At 43.0% G+C, this 14,517-nt stretch overlaps 1 protein-coding gene and 1 long non-coding RNA gene across 6 annotated transcripts in view; one reads left to right on the top strand and one right to left on the bottom strand.

Moving 5' to 3' along the window:
• The window catches only part of tab2 (TGF-beta activated kinase 1 (MAP3K7) binding protein 2), a 57,921-nt gene that overhangs the window by 41,275 nt on the left and 2,129 nt on the right, over positions 1-14,517 (top strand). Inside the window, exons 2-7 of one of the 5 annotated variants that reach the window (XM_008398549.2) lie at positions 567-759; positions 3,012-4,647; positions 8,905-9,065; positions 10,065-10,158; positions 10,608-10,688; positions 12,612-13,054. In XM_008398549.2, coding sequence (XP_008396771.1) covers positions 658-759; positions 3,012-4,647; positions 8,905-9,065; positions 10,065-10,158; positions 10,608-10,688; positions 12,612-12,676 — 2,139 coding nt within the window. In that variant the 5' untranslated portion in view covers positions 567-657 and the 3' untranslated portion in view covers positions 12,677-13,054. Of the gene's footprint in view, positions 1-566; positions 760-3,011; positions 4,648-8,904; positions 9,066-10,064; positions 10,159-10,607; positions 10,704-12,611; positions 13,055-14,517 lie in introns of those variants that run through there. The other 4 variants (XM_008398548.2, XM_008398547.2, XM_008398546.2 and 1 more) reach the window with 4 other exon arrangements.
• Positions 11,626-12,605, bottom strand: LOC108165780 (uncharacterized). Its single transcript, XR_001776121.1, has 2 exons — positions 12,391-12,605; positions 11,626-12,351 (listed from the first exon to the last, which is right to left on the bottom strand). It is a non-coding gene; the product is annotated as an uncharacterized LOC108165780 (long non-coding RNA).

Raw genomic sequence — 14,517 nt, 5'->3', positions numbered from 1 at the left:
TTTCCGACTCGCTCATATATCGTGCGCGCTGCCTGCTTCAGATTTTCCTGCCCTGACCTTGATGGAAACCAATTGTTTTGCAGAGCAGCTTTATTGTTGAACTTGAAATCAAAAAAATATGTCCGTACCAGACTACTGTTCGTCCTTCTAGTTCCTTTAATAAGTAAATGATGATGTTAAGAGGARTTGGAGCGGCTGGTTTCCTGTACAGTCAGTCAGAGGTGGTTTCCTCCCTCTGCTTCTCCTTTTTTAAAGAGCTTTGTGGGGAGGAGGCCCTCTGACATGAATGCAGCCTCTTCTCATCAAGACTCTCTGAAATCTTCTCTTATAAACTCCAAGACTTAATAAAATGGATGGATGGCCTCTTGGACAGACTCATGTAAAAACTCTTCAGCAGTTTGTTCATGCAAATGTTTCTTCAACTCCAACTGTAAACATACTGCAGCCGTGTGTGTGTGTGTGTGTGTGTGTGTGTGTGTGTGTGTGTGTGGGCACGCACATATATATATTTTTTTTTCTTACATTTTAAGTACCATTTGTTTTTTTTTCTTCTCTCTGTCTTGTAGTTGAGATGTCCAGGATGAGGGTGGGATTCTGCCACAGCTGATGCTCCAGTCTGCTGACCTGAACAAGCGGTCCTGACCTGGCAACATACGAATGGCCCAGGGAAACCAGCAGATTGAYATTCAGGTTTTGCACGACCTGCGCCAGAAGTTCCCTGAAGTCCCTGAAGGTGTCGTCTCTCAGTGTGTTTTGGAGGTAAAGAGGCTTGAAATTACACATAATTAAAAAAATAAAATAAAACACAAAAGAAATTGATGAAGTTACAAAATGTATTGAMGTTAATAATGTATTACAAAATACTAATTAAACATATTGAATTTTATTTACTTAGATATTTATTGGATGGTAAAAACTGATGTTTGATTGGAAAGTTGTTTAGAAAAAATAACAGTATCCAAATATTAAACTTTGATAGTTATCTTGTCATCATATCGTTCAAAATGATCAAGTTGATCATTTTAAGACAGGGAAAGTTTCTTTTTTTAAATTTATTTTTGTAAAAAGATTCTGAAAAAGCAAGAAATATATTTGATGAGACAGATATTCCCCGTTGTGCCTAAGATGTTTAATTTCAACTTAAATTTGTCTGAAAATTTCACGCATTTTTAAAATAAAAATATCTCATATCTGTATCAACCACTTCTACCATTTATGAGTTATGGTTGTAGGTAGGGCTGTTGTAAACGATTATTTTAGTAATCGAGTAATCTATAGATTTTTCTTACGATTAATCGAGTAATCGGATAAAAACAATTATGAAATAAAATATTGGTAAATCTTCCATAACACCAGTGTTACTATCGGATATCAACATCAGTCTATTTTTTCCACATTTGAGCTTCCCTACCAGTTACTTTTTTGTAGACCCGGGGGAGCAATACGGGATATTTACGGCTCCTCCGTTCAGAAACTCGTCTACCAGCCATGTTCCGCCTCCCATTTGTTCAGACCGGGATGATATAAGTTTATTGTGCGGTTCGTCCGTAAAGCTGCTCTTACCCTGTAAGCATCAACCCTCAGCCGCCCGCCGTGTTCAGTCTCTCCGCTCACCTGTATAAATCCTCCTCAGCTTCTTCCCGCCGTTCAACCAGCAGCTCCGGAGCAGAAAGGCTGCCGGACTCCCTGCATCGCACCGGTCATTTTAAGGATGTTTATTGGTCCCACAAAAACGATGAAAACCCGGAATTATCACCAATCAGTAAAATCCCCGCGGGCCGAACTTGAAGATTGGACGTTATGCCGCTAACACGTAGCTTCCGTCAACAACTCAGAGGTGGAAGTCAGAGCTCCGCGCAACACAAATAATGTTCCGGCTGAAACACGGTGCGCTAAATGATAAAACATAAATTAACGAAGCTTCGAGGCAGGTCAATTTTCCTCGAGGAATTTTAATAATCGAGGTACTCGAATCACTCGAGGAATCGTTTCAGCCCTAGTTGTAGGTCACACAGAACCATTCTGAGGTTCAAAAATGTCCCCCGGGCCACACTTTTTACACTTCTGCCTTTAACTGATGTTCCTGTCTGCTCGTTTTTGTGTSTGTATGCCTGTTGGCTCATATTGGCTCATATTGATGCCATATAAGCCAACAGGCCGGAGAGCACAATATATCAAAGGACACAGATTATGCTGAATTATTTTTCAGTCATTATGGATTCCAGTAAATCAAGTGGTGTGTTGCAGGTCAGTTGTAAATTACATCACTAAACCATACATATCTTTACTGCTGAATGTCACGTAGAGGGAAGGCAGGATGGACTCCTGGGGGGAAATGGACGGGCCAAAGCTACAGATATAATCATGTTTGTTTTTTTTCCATATCAGGATTGATCTCCACTTGGTGCCTCGATTTTTGTTTTGTTTGGATTTAGAATAAAGCTGCACAATATCCCACCGATACTTGTAATTGCAATACTTGCTTAGAGTTGTGTAAAAGATKACCTATATTTTAATGACTATTTCTTGTCTGCATTATCACATTATGTCCCCACTCTATGAATGTGGCCTCTTCGCACGCCTCAAGGAGTTCTACATAATGAACTCTAGCATCTGTAACTAAAAACATCCATCAGAGTTACAGTGGCTGTTGGTCCACAAATTGACCTGACATATAATCTTTATGCAGAGTCAATACATGACGCCTGAAATATARCAACATGCCAGTTATTTAGAGGTGCGCTGATATTAATATTGCTGTTATGACCGATATTCACTGATATTATGGTTATTTCTCCACTCTTTTGAGACATGAAAAGAACAACCACCCTGCTGATTTTCTCTGCTTCAGTTAAACTCCCCACAATCCTTTGCTGCATCACTATCATTGTCACATGACCAACCTCCTCTCCTCTTCCAGAAACAAGCGATGAGATGGAAATAAATATTTTCAGTTACAATCGGCCCGTTAYTTAACATCATATTTCTCACTTCTTCTCTCCTTCCTGCAGTGCAACAACAATCTGGACGCCTGTTGTAAATACTTGTCCCAGGTCAGTCCAGGCTACCTTTACAGTGACGCCAGCAGCCCCAGCTTCTCTGAGGACCCCAACTTGAAGCACATGACCCAGCTGAACCTGGGCCTGCAGTCTCAGAATGTGCATGTGGCCCCAGACCGGGACGGCCTGAGAATGAATGGCAGCCGGACCCTGGCCCACAGCATGAGCGACGGGCCCCTCCAGACAGGCCAGGCCCACAGCAGTGACTTTTTCCAGCACGAGCCGCAGTCCGCCCCGGTACAGGTCCCCTCCACCCTCAACGTCTTCAGCGTGATGGAGCCCACGCGTAAGGTGCAGCCCCCGCAGAACCTGGGGCTCTACACACTGGGAGCCAAAGGGCCGAGCGTGGGGCCACACCAGGCCCCCCGTTTCAACCCCATCACAGTAACGCTCGCCCCGAATGTTCAAACGGGCCGCAACACCCCCGCCTCTTTGCACATACACAGCGTGCCCCAGCAGGGCCTGGGCAGCCCTCAGGGCAACTCCATCTTCATTCGACCGTACGTCAGCCAGTCCGGTTCAGGTCGGCAGAGCCAGCAGCCGGGTGGCCGGGCCCAGTACAGTCCCACTTCCCAGCCCCAGCAGCAGATCTTCCAGATCCACCCATCACCCTCCCCCAGCCCGCGCCCTGCCCCCCAGCACCCCTCTTCGCACGCCTCAAGGACCTCTCACGTCTACATGCCCATCAGTTCCCCCACCAACCCACAGGCACCTGCCATTCCCCCCAGCAGCGGCGTGGCAGCATCCTCCAGCGTGTCCTCCTGCCCCCCATCCTCCTCCTCCTCCGCACTGCCCTCCTCCCTGTCTGCCGTCAGCCAGTACAACATCCAGAACATCTCCACCGGCCCCCGGAAGAACCAGATTGAGATCAAACTTGAATCTCCTCAGCGGAGTAGCTCCACCACCGCCACAACAGTGCTGCGGGCGAGCGGCGGGCCCTGGTCCTCCTCTTCTTCCTCCTCTGGCTGCCCATCCTCTTCCTCCTCTTCTACTGTCGCCAGCACCCCTCAGTCCATCGGAGGGCCTGGCTCCAGCCGCAACCAGCCCACTGTTTACTTCTCAACCAGCCCACCCACTGCTGCTAGTGCCCTCTCCGAGGAGGCCATGGTGGCCTCGCTGGGGTCCCGCTCCCAGCCCAAGTTTTACATCTCTGCCAGCGACGACAGCGGCAGCAGAAACCCTCCTACAGTCTACATCTCAGCTAACCCTCAGATTCAGGGACCCTCGGTGGCCAGGACCATGGGGGGCCAAGTGAGCATGGGCCCCGCCTACATTCACCACCATCCGCCTAAGAGTCGGCCCTCTGTGGGAGGCGGAGGCACAGCGTCTTCGCCTCGCGTGGTAGTGACTCAGCCCAACACCAAATATACCTTTAAAATCACTGTGTCTCCTAACAAACCTCCAGCCGTGTCCCCCGGGGTCGTGTCCCCGACCTTTGAGCCCAACAACCTCCTCAGCCTGCCGTCGGACCACCACTTTGTGGAGCCGGAGCCCCTGCATCTGTCCGATCCGCTGTCACCGCACAGAGAGCGGCCAAGTGAGCCGCGCAGACTCAGCATGGGTTCTGATGATGCAGCGTACACACAAGGTGAGCAACGCTCTGGCGCTGAGGTGGCTTTTTAGTCTCACTGCAGAAAAATGTTTGTGCCCTGGCTCAGTTCCTAGCTAAATAACCCTCATAAGTGTTCAAAATAATATGTTAGAACTGAGGAGCAAATTTTTCCAACATTAACTTCCTTTTTCAGATTGTCCTTCAATGTTTGAGCTGCTTCCTTTCCATGAGTTTTTTTTTTTGTTGTGCCTGGTACACATGGCAAGATTTTAAAGGGGTAGTATTATGTAAAAATGAAATTTTTTTACCTTTACGTCATGTTATATGCAGTGGTTCTTAACCTTTTTTGAGGTACCGAACCCCCCAGTTTCATATGTGCGTTCACCGAACCCTTCTTATTCCTCCTTCTCCACTCCAACCCTCCCCACCCCGACACACAACATACTTTGTGGTATTCTGATTTAGTAATGTAATTATATTAGCTATTTTACCACCCCCACGCCACTAGAGGCAGTAGCAACCCCGAAAAGATGCGACTAAGGAGCAGATTTAGACTATAGAATTTGGTAAAAAGAGTSGAACTCCTTCAATCAGTGCTCCTCCTCCGCAGCTTTGATTGGCTAATCAATGTAACATGATCCTCTGCAGCAAGTGATGGCAAAACGGGGTGTCATCACRACTTTACACAACTGTGTCTTTACCTCCGCGGCAGAGGCTCCGCCGAACCCCTGAGACTGACTCATCRAACCCCTGGGGTTCGATCGAACCCAGGTTAAGAACCACTGTTATAATGTAATTCCCTCATCAAAAACATACCGTTTTTGCATGTTTGAGAAATCTTAGTTTCCCATGGCAACCAATCAGCTTTGCAAAAACACGTGGGTGAACTTGGCTCCACCTTTGAGGGGCAGCTCCTCCTCAGAGCTGTTGTTTCCAAGCTTTTGCCTCACAGAACACCCCACCGCTTCGACTCCCCCTCTCAGCTCCTTCAGACTAGCCAGCATCAATTGGCAAACACCTGGTGGAACCACTAAGCTCATAAAAGGAGCTACTTCGCAGTGCAACGCTGGTAAAAACGTTAATAGAGGAGCCACCTTGTGATGACGTCCTGAAGACGAAGTTTCAGAAAGAGCTGGCGTTTTTAGAGACAGAGGGCCAATTTCAAAGCCTTACATTATGAAGTCAAATTTCTTTTAAGACCTATTTGTATATTTGCCATTTTTATAACAGCTGAGGGTAACATGGTTCCTTTACTGTGCCGTAGAATGCCACTATATTCCTGGAAAATACTTAATAACCAACTTCCACCACAGTTTTTTTTTATTTTCAACATTAAATCATCTCTGAAGGAGATGATGCAGCTCAGCAGAGCGCTCACTCTGCAGCAGCAGACCATACGATAACAGCTGGCTCCTCCCGTATAGTTTAATAGATTACTATGTATGTTTTATTTAAGTGTGCACTAATTTAAACATCCAGAATAAAACGAGTGTAAAACATGACCACCAGCAACAGCAGACCACACTGTCTGTATTGGTTTACCAACCTGTTAGGGTACTGTTAGGGTAGTTCTCAAACTACCCTATGGTACTGTTGGTTTAAACCAGTATTTATCAACTTTGGTCCTCATCGCCCCCCTGCTCTTCATGTTTTAGATGTGCCTCTATTCCAGAACAGCTGATTCAAATGATTGCATGACCATCAAGTACTGCAGAAGCCTGTTAATCACCCAGAGATACAATTCAGGTGTGTGGCAGAAGGGAAATACCTAAAACATGCAGGACAGGGGGGCRSTGAGGAYCAGGGTTGAAAAACACTGGTTTAAACGATCTTTTACTGTTGAGGTTGAAAGTTTTTTTTGTTTTTTTTTAAAGATTTTAATTATATTGCCATTGCTTGTACTTTTTTTTTAATGCTCCCTAAGTGCTTTCCAACTCTCCTTAAATGCCTGCCCCGAAGCTTAAGTTGCTAAAAGGTATATAGTGTATAATCAGAAAAGTGTCTTATGAAAACATAGACTTTAAAAGTATTTCTTGAGTGGTACAGTGTATACTTGCTGTCAATTCTGTGGTGGAGACATGTTCTCCATGGCCGTTTCCACACAGCAGATGAAAGCCAAGGTGGCTCTCTAAGTAAGACCTGGTGTGATGACTGTAGTATGAATCCTCCACAGTAAATGCTCTGTTTGCCCCCATCAGCCCCTAACTACAGATCCTGGAGTGAGTCAAACATGTGGCAGCACACTGCTCTTTCCTTTTTTGGACTTTTGACTGTATCATGTGTGAGTCACTGGCTTTGGCTTTTGCTCTATGGCGACTACCACACTTAACACTTCATGTGCGTTTGTATCAAAACCTGGAATATTGATTGGTGGCGTTACGCCTGGCTGAGTCCCATTTAAAGCCACCTGATACGGACACACCTGTCACCACATAACGGTTAATTAAACACTAATGTTTTTACCACCAGTTACCAAGATCATATCGCTCTTTGTTTGGCAGCAGAATATCATTTTTGGTGTTGCGCAACGCTTTTTCCTGATATGCAAGTGAAAACCTGTTTGAAATGTAACCTCCCTGTTAAACTGGTTCAGTTTGGAAAAACAAATTGTTCCGATTGCCTTTTCTGCTTTTTCTTTGAACATCTTTTGGAGTTTTTTATGGGGGAGGGGAGGTTTCTAAATCTATTTTCTGAACATAGCTTGACATTAAATCAAGCTGACAGAGTTGGAAATTGCTAGAATTTGATTAACTTGTTAGGATAAATATTCTGTAGGCTAATATTGTAACAACCCACCACCACAAACTCCTAAAATCATCATAGCAACAATTCAAATCTAAAGCTGCATCAGATTTTTAACAAGTACGTACATCTACAGATGAAGTAGCCATTTCCAAAGGGAGGCATTTCTCAGGAGGCACAGCTGATTGGACGAACAAACTGAAGTGCAACACGATCATCATAGGGTTTTCTCAAGGATCACACCTGATTGGACAAAATTAATGCCATCGTTTGACTTTTTCTGCCCCCATAATATGGCTAGCTTACTTCTCTGGTATCAGACTTTAATTWATTTATTTGGTTTCACGACCTAGCTGTTGTAACCGAGGGTATCAGAAGACTTTTGAGCTCTTRGGTATAATAACAGGAGGCAGATTGTGTTAGCTGGTCTGACATTAGCGCCATATCCAAACCTGCTTCTCCTCAAAACAAAATCATTTTGGTTCCTGAAATAATGTGAAACTGACATCAGTGGTTTCAACAAATAATGAAGTAAAACATAATGTTAGACTGTCCCAGAGATGAAGGGTCCTTGTTCTATAATTTGTTCAACTTTTTGAAGTGGGCACTGATTTCTGTCTGTTTTTTGTAAGATTTCTGCTGCTGGATCTTGCCAATCAGTGTTTGCGCTGTAGAAATGCCCACTTTGAGTCTGCAAAGAACCTCACCCCTACCCCCTCCCACTTTTAACAGCAAAATTCTTTCTTACAGCAGGAGTTAAAAGATCCTTAAATATAGCGTTCAAAATTAGCTTAATCTGAGATAACAACAAACTCCTGACTAGACTGGACTGTTGATGTTAACAATTAATGTCATCAATGTCAAAATTCATTGTCGATGCTTTTTATACTTTCATTTGTTTTAGTTTTTTTTTGTTTGTTTGTTTGTTTTTTGGGGGAGGTTACAGAAGTTCCCACAGTTTCCTTCCTGCTGTTTGTAGGGAGTCACCTCCATGCAGACGTGTCTGTCCCTTTAATTCAGACAGTCATAAACACTGTTACCACTGGATCAAAGATATTAACTTTGAGTCATTTTAAAGACCAAATTCACTCCAAGCCAAAAGTGTTATGGAGCTCTTWGTTTGACTGACTGCYTTGTACTGCTGGTAAGATGCTTACTGATTCTAACCACTCAATACAACCCCACATTTTACACCTGGTTTCTCATCCTTAAGGAGACTGTGGGATCGCTGTATCTATGAACAGACACAGCAATTCCTTTGAAATTTGGGAGGTGTAGAAGAACCCTGAATAGATACTGGTACAGCTGTGGTTTTTAGAACAATCACTACGATTTAACTATTTTTTAAATCATCGTAGTTAAATCACTATTTAACTACGATGGTTCATGTTCAAGGCCGACATCTTCTTACCACAGAGTTCTTTTAACAAAACACTCTTAATGAGGCTTTATCCACATGTTTCTGTTTTGTTTCTTCATGTTTGAGAAAGCAGGACAGTTGCTGCAGYTGCTGCCTCTGATAAAACATGTTGTTCTTCTCTCTTCTTTCAGCTCTGTTGGTTCATCAGAAAGCTCGAATGGAGAGACTGTGGCATGAGTTGGAATTGAAGAAGAAGAAGTTGGAGAAGCTAAAAGAAGAAGTGAATGAAATGGAGAATGACCTGACCAGAAGAAGGCTGCAGAGATCCAACTCTGCCTCCCAAATTCCTTCTGTAAGATGACAGAGATGGTGTTTACTACTTTGCTTTGGTTTGACCTCTTCACGTTTAGATGGCACTAAGCCAGATTTCTTTGTGTGAAGTTTTATTCCAGTATTATCTGGATAAATATGTTGGAATATTCTGTCATTTCTTCTTTCTCTTCTTCCTACCTCATATCTTTTCTTCCTTCCTCCCTACATATATCGTTTCCCTCCTTCCATGTCCACGTTCCTTGTATCCTAACTCCTGTCCATCCATTCAATTGTTGGATTTTGTAGAAATCCTTCTTTAAAATTCTTCCCTTTATTAGAAATATCATTCATAAAAGTTATAGACTTCTAATATTTTTTAATGTGCAGATATTCAAAAGATATATATTTAGGATTTAAAATAATAATAAAAAATAAGCTTTGTAAATATGTTCAACCTAGAACTCCTCAAGTTTGAATAAGTGATTCAGACATTTTCTCAGCTAAGTAGAAAAGCGTGGGCTGACTCAAAATTTTTATACGGTTTATCCCTCCAACAGAACACTGGAGATGCAACAACTAGGTTTATCACAAGTCACATCTCTATCTTTACGTTTACCAATATTATCGTGTTCCTGTTATGCAACCCTCCACCACATGCTGTTTAAACAGTAGAGATAAAATACTAGTTTACATTCTCAAACAAATTTCTCTGTCAGAACATATGAAACCACATAGGTCAGTTTTTATATGACATCTCTGTATCCATGGTGATGACAGCATCTGTTTAGGTCCATATAAAATAGTACTGATAGACTTGATAGGCCACACAATTTACATCAGGTAACACATGAACTTCACAGTTCACSTGCGACACATCTAAGCACAGGCATTATTTATCACTTTATGCTCCATCTTTAGATTAAGCGAATAAAATCTTAGCTGAGTTGTTGGAGTTATAGAAAGCTCTGGGTAGTTTGAGTTTGCCTGGGACGTTGAGATATTGGTTTAGGTTTGAGATTCTTTCTCTGTGTTCCTTCAGATCGATGAAATGAAGAATCTGCGATGCAAAAACAGAACGCTGCAGATTGACATCGACTGCCTCAGCAAAGAAATTGATCTCCTTCAAACAAATGGTATGTATCCACTTCTGTCTGCTGCATAACACTCCGGATGTTCTGCTCAATGAATATAAATATACATTTTTGTCTTTAAAGTRAGTTTTTGGCCTGTTTGTTGTTCATAAAACAGTAAGTTATTAGAGATAGCAATGCAGCAGCAGCCGGCTCGTGTGTTCTTTGCACTCAGCACTATTAGCTACCAGCTCTTCCTGAATTGCATCCTGCTGCTGCTGGGTAACGAGAGATTTACAGCCCCCCCTCAGGCTGAGCCGCTGCAGGGCCAGTAGCTTCCACATGTCAAGGAAGGATGTTGAGTCTCGCTCTCTCATAAATGTTTTATTGATGACGTCTGTTTGAACACAAAGAGCCTCCAATACAAAGCAAATCAAAACTGATCTTAAAGTTTTGATACGGCACTGATACGCCAACGTTGTTGCTTCCATTCTGTCTCCATCTGTGTGCAGGACCACACTTAAATCCAAGTGTAATCCATAATTTTTATGACAACATTGGATTCCTTGGTCCTGTCCCACCCAAACCCAAAGGTACTTCATCTGTCGGTAAGGCCATTCCTGGATGCATTCTCTTCATTGCTGGCATCTTGCTGCAACTGCTTCTGTTTGCATGAACTCCCTCGATTTTTCAGCAAAAGTCATATTTATGTGTGCTCATATCTAGGCCTGTCATAAATAACAAATTTTTCTGGACGAAAAATTGTCCCAGACGTTATTGCGATAAACAGTATTATTGCTGTTTTGAGACCGTATAATGCTGATGGTGTAATAATGCAAGAACACATTCTCAAAGATCAATAAACTTTAAATTCTAATGAACATTTAACACTGAAACTGGAACACATTTTAAATAAACAAAATGAATTATGAAGTCTCTTTAAACAAAATTGTCCATAAAAAGGCTTGGTTGAGAATAAGACCGCACTGATTGCAGTTTGGTAATTGGCAATCGTCCAAAAAAATCTATAAAAAAACCGTGATCTACAGTTTCCGATGATGGCCAATACCAATTTGTTTGCCTGAAATGTTGCTAAATTTTGTAAGAAAGTTGCTGCGTTGGCAACAATGGGGTGACTATTGTTAACTACAAACATGCAGACATGACCTGGTGGGCCAGTTAGTCAAACCTCTCTAAAGGCAGAGCAGAAGAGGACAGCAGTTGATTTTTAGACGTTGGCTGAGGTAGATAAAGTCAGGGGATAAGATCGGCTTCACACGCAAGTATCGGTCGATCACCAATCTCTCAAAATTAAGGAAATCGCCACCAATAAATCGGTGCACCCCTACCTGAGACCAAAGCACCTGACTGAACTTTTATGATCCAGTTTTTGATAGAAAGAAATTAGAAAAACAATAAATCATGCAAATAGAAATTATTGAGCTCGTTTTAATTTATCATGCAATTAATTGCTTTATTGCTTATTGTGACAGGCCTACTAATATCTGTTTTTTATCATTCATTATTTGCTTGTACAGTGCTTTACTGAAGAATTTGCACCCCTTATGTTTTGTTATTGACRTCTTATGTGATAGACTAACTAATAAGCTCAGGACTCTGAAGTAGGATGAACATTGTCCATAGTTTTCAGCATCATTTACTAATAAAAAATCTTAGAGCTGTATCTTATTCAGACCCCTGTATTTTAATACCCCCATTTTTTATTTCATAAAAWAAATTTAAGCTTTATTTAAGGTTGAATAAAAATAAATTTGGTGCAACCATTTTYCTTAGGAAGTGACATAATTAGAGAACAAAAAGTAACATAAAGACCAAGAAGACGGCACACAAGAAGATTAAAGCAACTGAGTTGGAACACAACCTTCTTCTGAACATGGAGACAGACGGACTAACGGCATAACAAACCCTGAATAGAAGGCAGTGTTGTACAGTCGGACAGCGGCCGGAAGGAAAGACCTGCGGTATCTTTCCTTCACATACTTTGGGTGCCGCAGCTGGGCACTAGAGGAGCTGCTTAGTGCTGTCAGAGAGTGGTGCATGGGGTGGGACAGGTACTCCAGCAAGCTCAGTCCTCATTCTCCTGTCTGCCACCACCTCCACCGGGTCGACATGACATCCCAGGACAGAGTTGGATTTCCTGAGGATCTTGTTCAGTCTCTTCCTGTCAGCAGTGGAGATGCTGCAGCCCCAACAAACCAACTCCGTAAAAGATGGCTGATGCCATCGAAGAAGATCCTGAGAAGTGCAGGACTCAGGTCCCGCACGTCGAAGGACCTGAGTCTCCTCAGGAGATGTAGTCTGCTCAGTCCTTTCTTGTAGAGGGCAGCTGTGTGGTCAGTCCAGTCGAACTTGTTGTTAAGGTGAACACCCAGGTACTTGTAGGACCTCATGATCTCAATGTCCATTCCCTGAATGTTCACTGGCACAGAAGGAGAGTGTTTGGACCTGCAGAAGTCCACCACGAGTTCTTTTGTTTTTCCTTTGTTGATCTGCAGACAGTTCATCTGGCACCATTCCACAAAGTTCAGTTCTCTGTACTCCCCATCATCTCCATCCTTGATGAGGCCGACGACAGCAGAGAGCTTCTGCAGGTGACAGCTGGCAGAGCTGTACTGGACGTCAGCAGTGTAGAGGGTGAAGAGGAAGGGGGCAAGGACTGTTCCTTGTGGAGCCCCCRTGCTGCAGACAACCATGTCTAACCGACAGCCCTGGGTCTTCACATACTGTGGTCGTTTTGTGAGGTAGTCCAGTATCCAGGTGATGAGGTGATGGTCCAGACCCGTGTAGTCCAGCTTGTCCTTCAGTGTCATGGTTTGGATGGTATTGAAAGCACTTGAGAAATCAAAGAACATGATTCTCACTGTGCTCCCAGTATTCTCCAGGTGAGAAATAGAGCTGTGTAGAAGGTGGATGATGGCATCCTCCACTCCAATGCCATTTTGGTAGGNTCCTTCAGTGTCATGGTTTGGATGGTATTGAAAGCACTTGAGAAATCAAAGAACATGATTCTCACTGTGCTCCCAGTATTCTCCAGGTGAGAAATAGAGCTGTGTAGAAGGTGGATGATGGCATCCTCCACTCCAATGCCATTTTGGTAGGCAAACTGAAGTGAGTCCATAGATGGGCTCACCAGGGGGTGGAGGTGGGCAAGAAGCAGTCTCTCCAAGGTCTTCATCAGGTGAGATGTCAATGCCACCAGCCTGTTGCTGTTGAGGTCTTTTGGGTGTGGGGTCTTTGGCACTGGTACCACGCAGGATGTCTTCCACAGCTGTGGAACTTTCCCCAACCTCAAGCTGAGATTAAGATGTACCCGGTCACATCACACAGCTGATCTGCAGCCTTCCTGGTCTTTATCTTCCTGAGCTCACTTCTCACCTTTGGTGCTGTGAATGTCAGGCTGAATTGATGGGGTACTGCCATTCACCATGGCAACAGGAGTAAATAAAAGGCCTCAAAGTGCACATTTCTCAGAGAGGGAATTAGAAATGCTAGTAATTGCATAAGGAGAATGTCAAAACATATTTAAGAAAAAAAGTGATACTATTGCTGCTATAAAAACTTGGTCTCTTGGTAGAGACCAAGTCAATGCGTGAGTGTGATTTGACAGAGATCTCCGATTTTATTCTCGACACTATTGTTTAATTTCCAACAAAAACGTCATGGTGTAATTTCACTGAGATAAATGGCGGTAACACGTCAAAACATCTTACTCCAGAGATGACAGACATCCAGTCGTGGTCCGATCTATCTCTCCTGGTGGATAATTCTGCTGAGGATTAGTGTTCCAAAGTCTACTACGCTATTTCTGACACGTTCAACTTGTCACGTCTCAGCAGAACAGTCAGACAGACTCAGGATTTGTACACAGAGTAAGCTGACTCATGATAATGCCTACCTGGATTTCTGAAACCGAAAACTCAGGATATCCACATATCTACCTTGAACTTACCTTGAGTTTTCCATATATACCGCTTTCTGAAAACTGTTGWCAGGACCACTGTTTGTATCAAACCTACCAAAACTGAACTTTTATAGAAGATAGGCTGAAAGAAAAGCAGAAGAATTCTAGTTTGCAGTTTGCCACTGAGACACAGCAGACATGTAGCAGGAAGTGCGCTGGAAAAATGAGACGGACTAGGACTGCAACAATTAATCGAATTTCATGATTAATAGATTATTGAAATAAATATTAACTAATTTAGTAATAGACTAATTATTAACTGGAGTACACAGACTTTAAATAGGTAATTTGCTGAAAAACATATTTGGAGTGGTAATTAAGCTAAAACGGTACAAAATACACATACATACAAAAGAAAAAGCTTAGTCTGTAAATATGTTCAACCCAAAAGTTCTCAAGTGGCAGTTTGGCTCAAATTCACTATTGGATTTTCAGCGGTG

Source organism: Poecilia reticulata, linkage group LG21 (genome assembly GCF_000633615.1).
Source record: "Poecilia reticulata strain Guanapo linkage group LG21, Guppy_female_1.0+MT, whole genome shotgun sequence".
NCBI classification, from domain to species: domain Eukaryota; kingdom Metazoa; phylum Chordata; class Actinopteri; order Cyprinodontiformes; family Poeciliidae; genus Poecilia; species Poecilia reticulata.
This window is presented reverse-complemented; position numbering and strand designations above follow the sequence as displayed.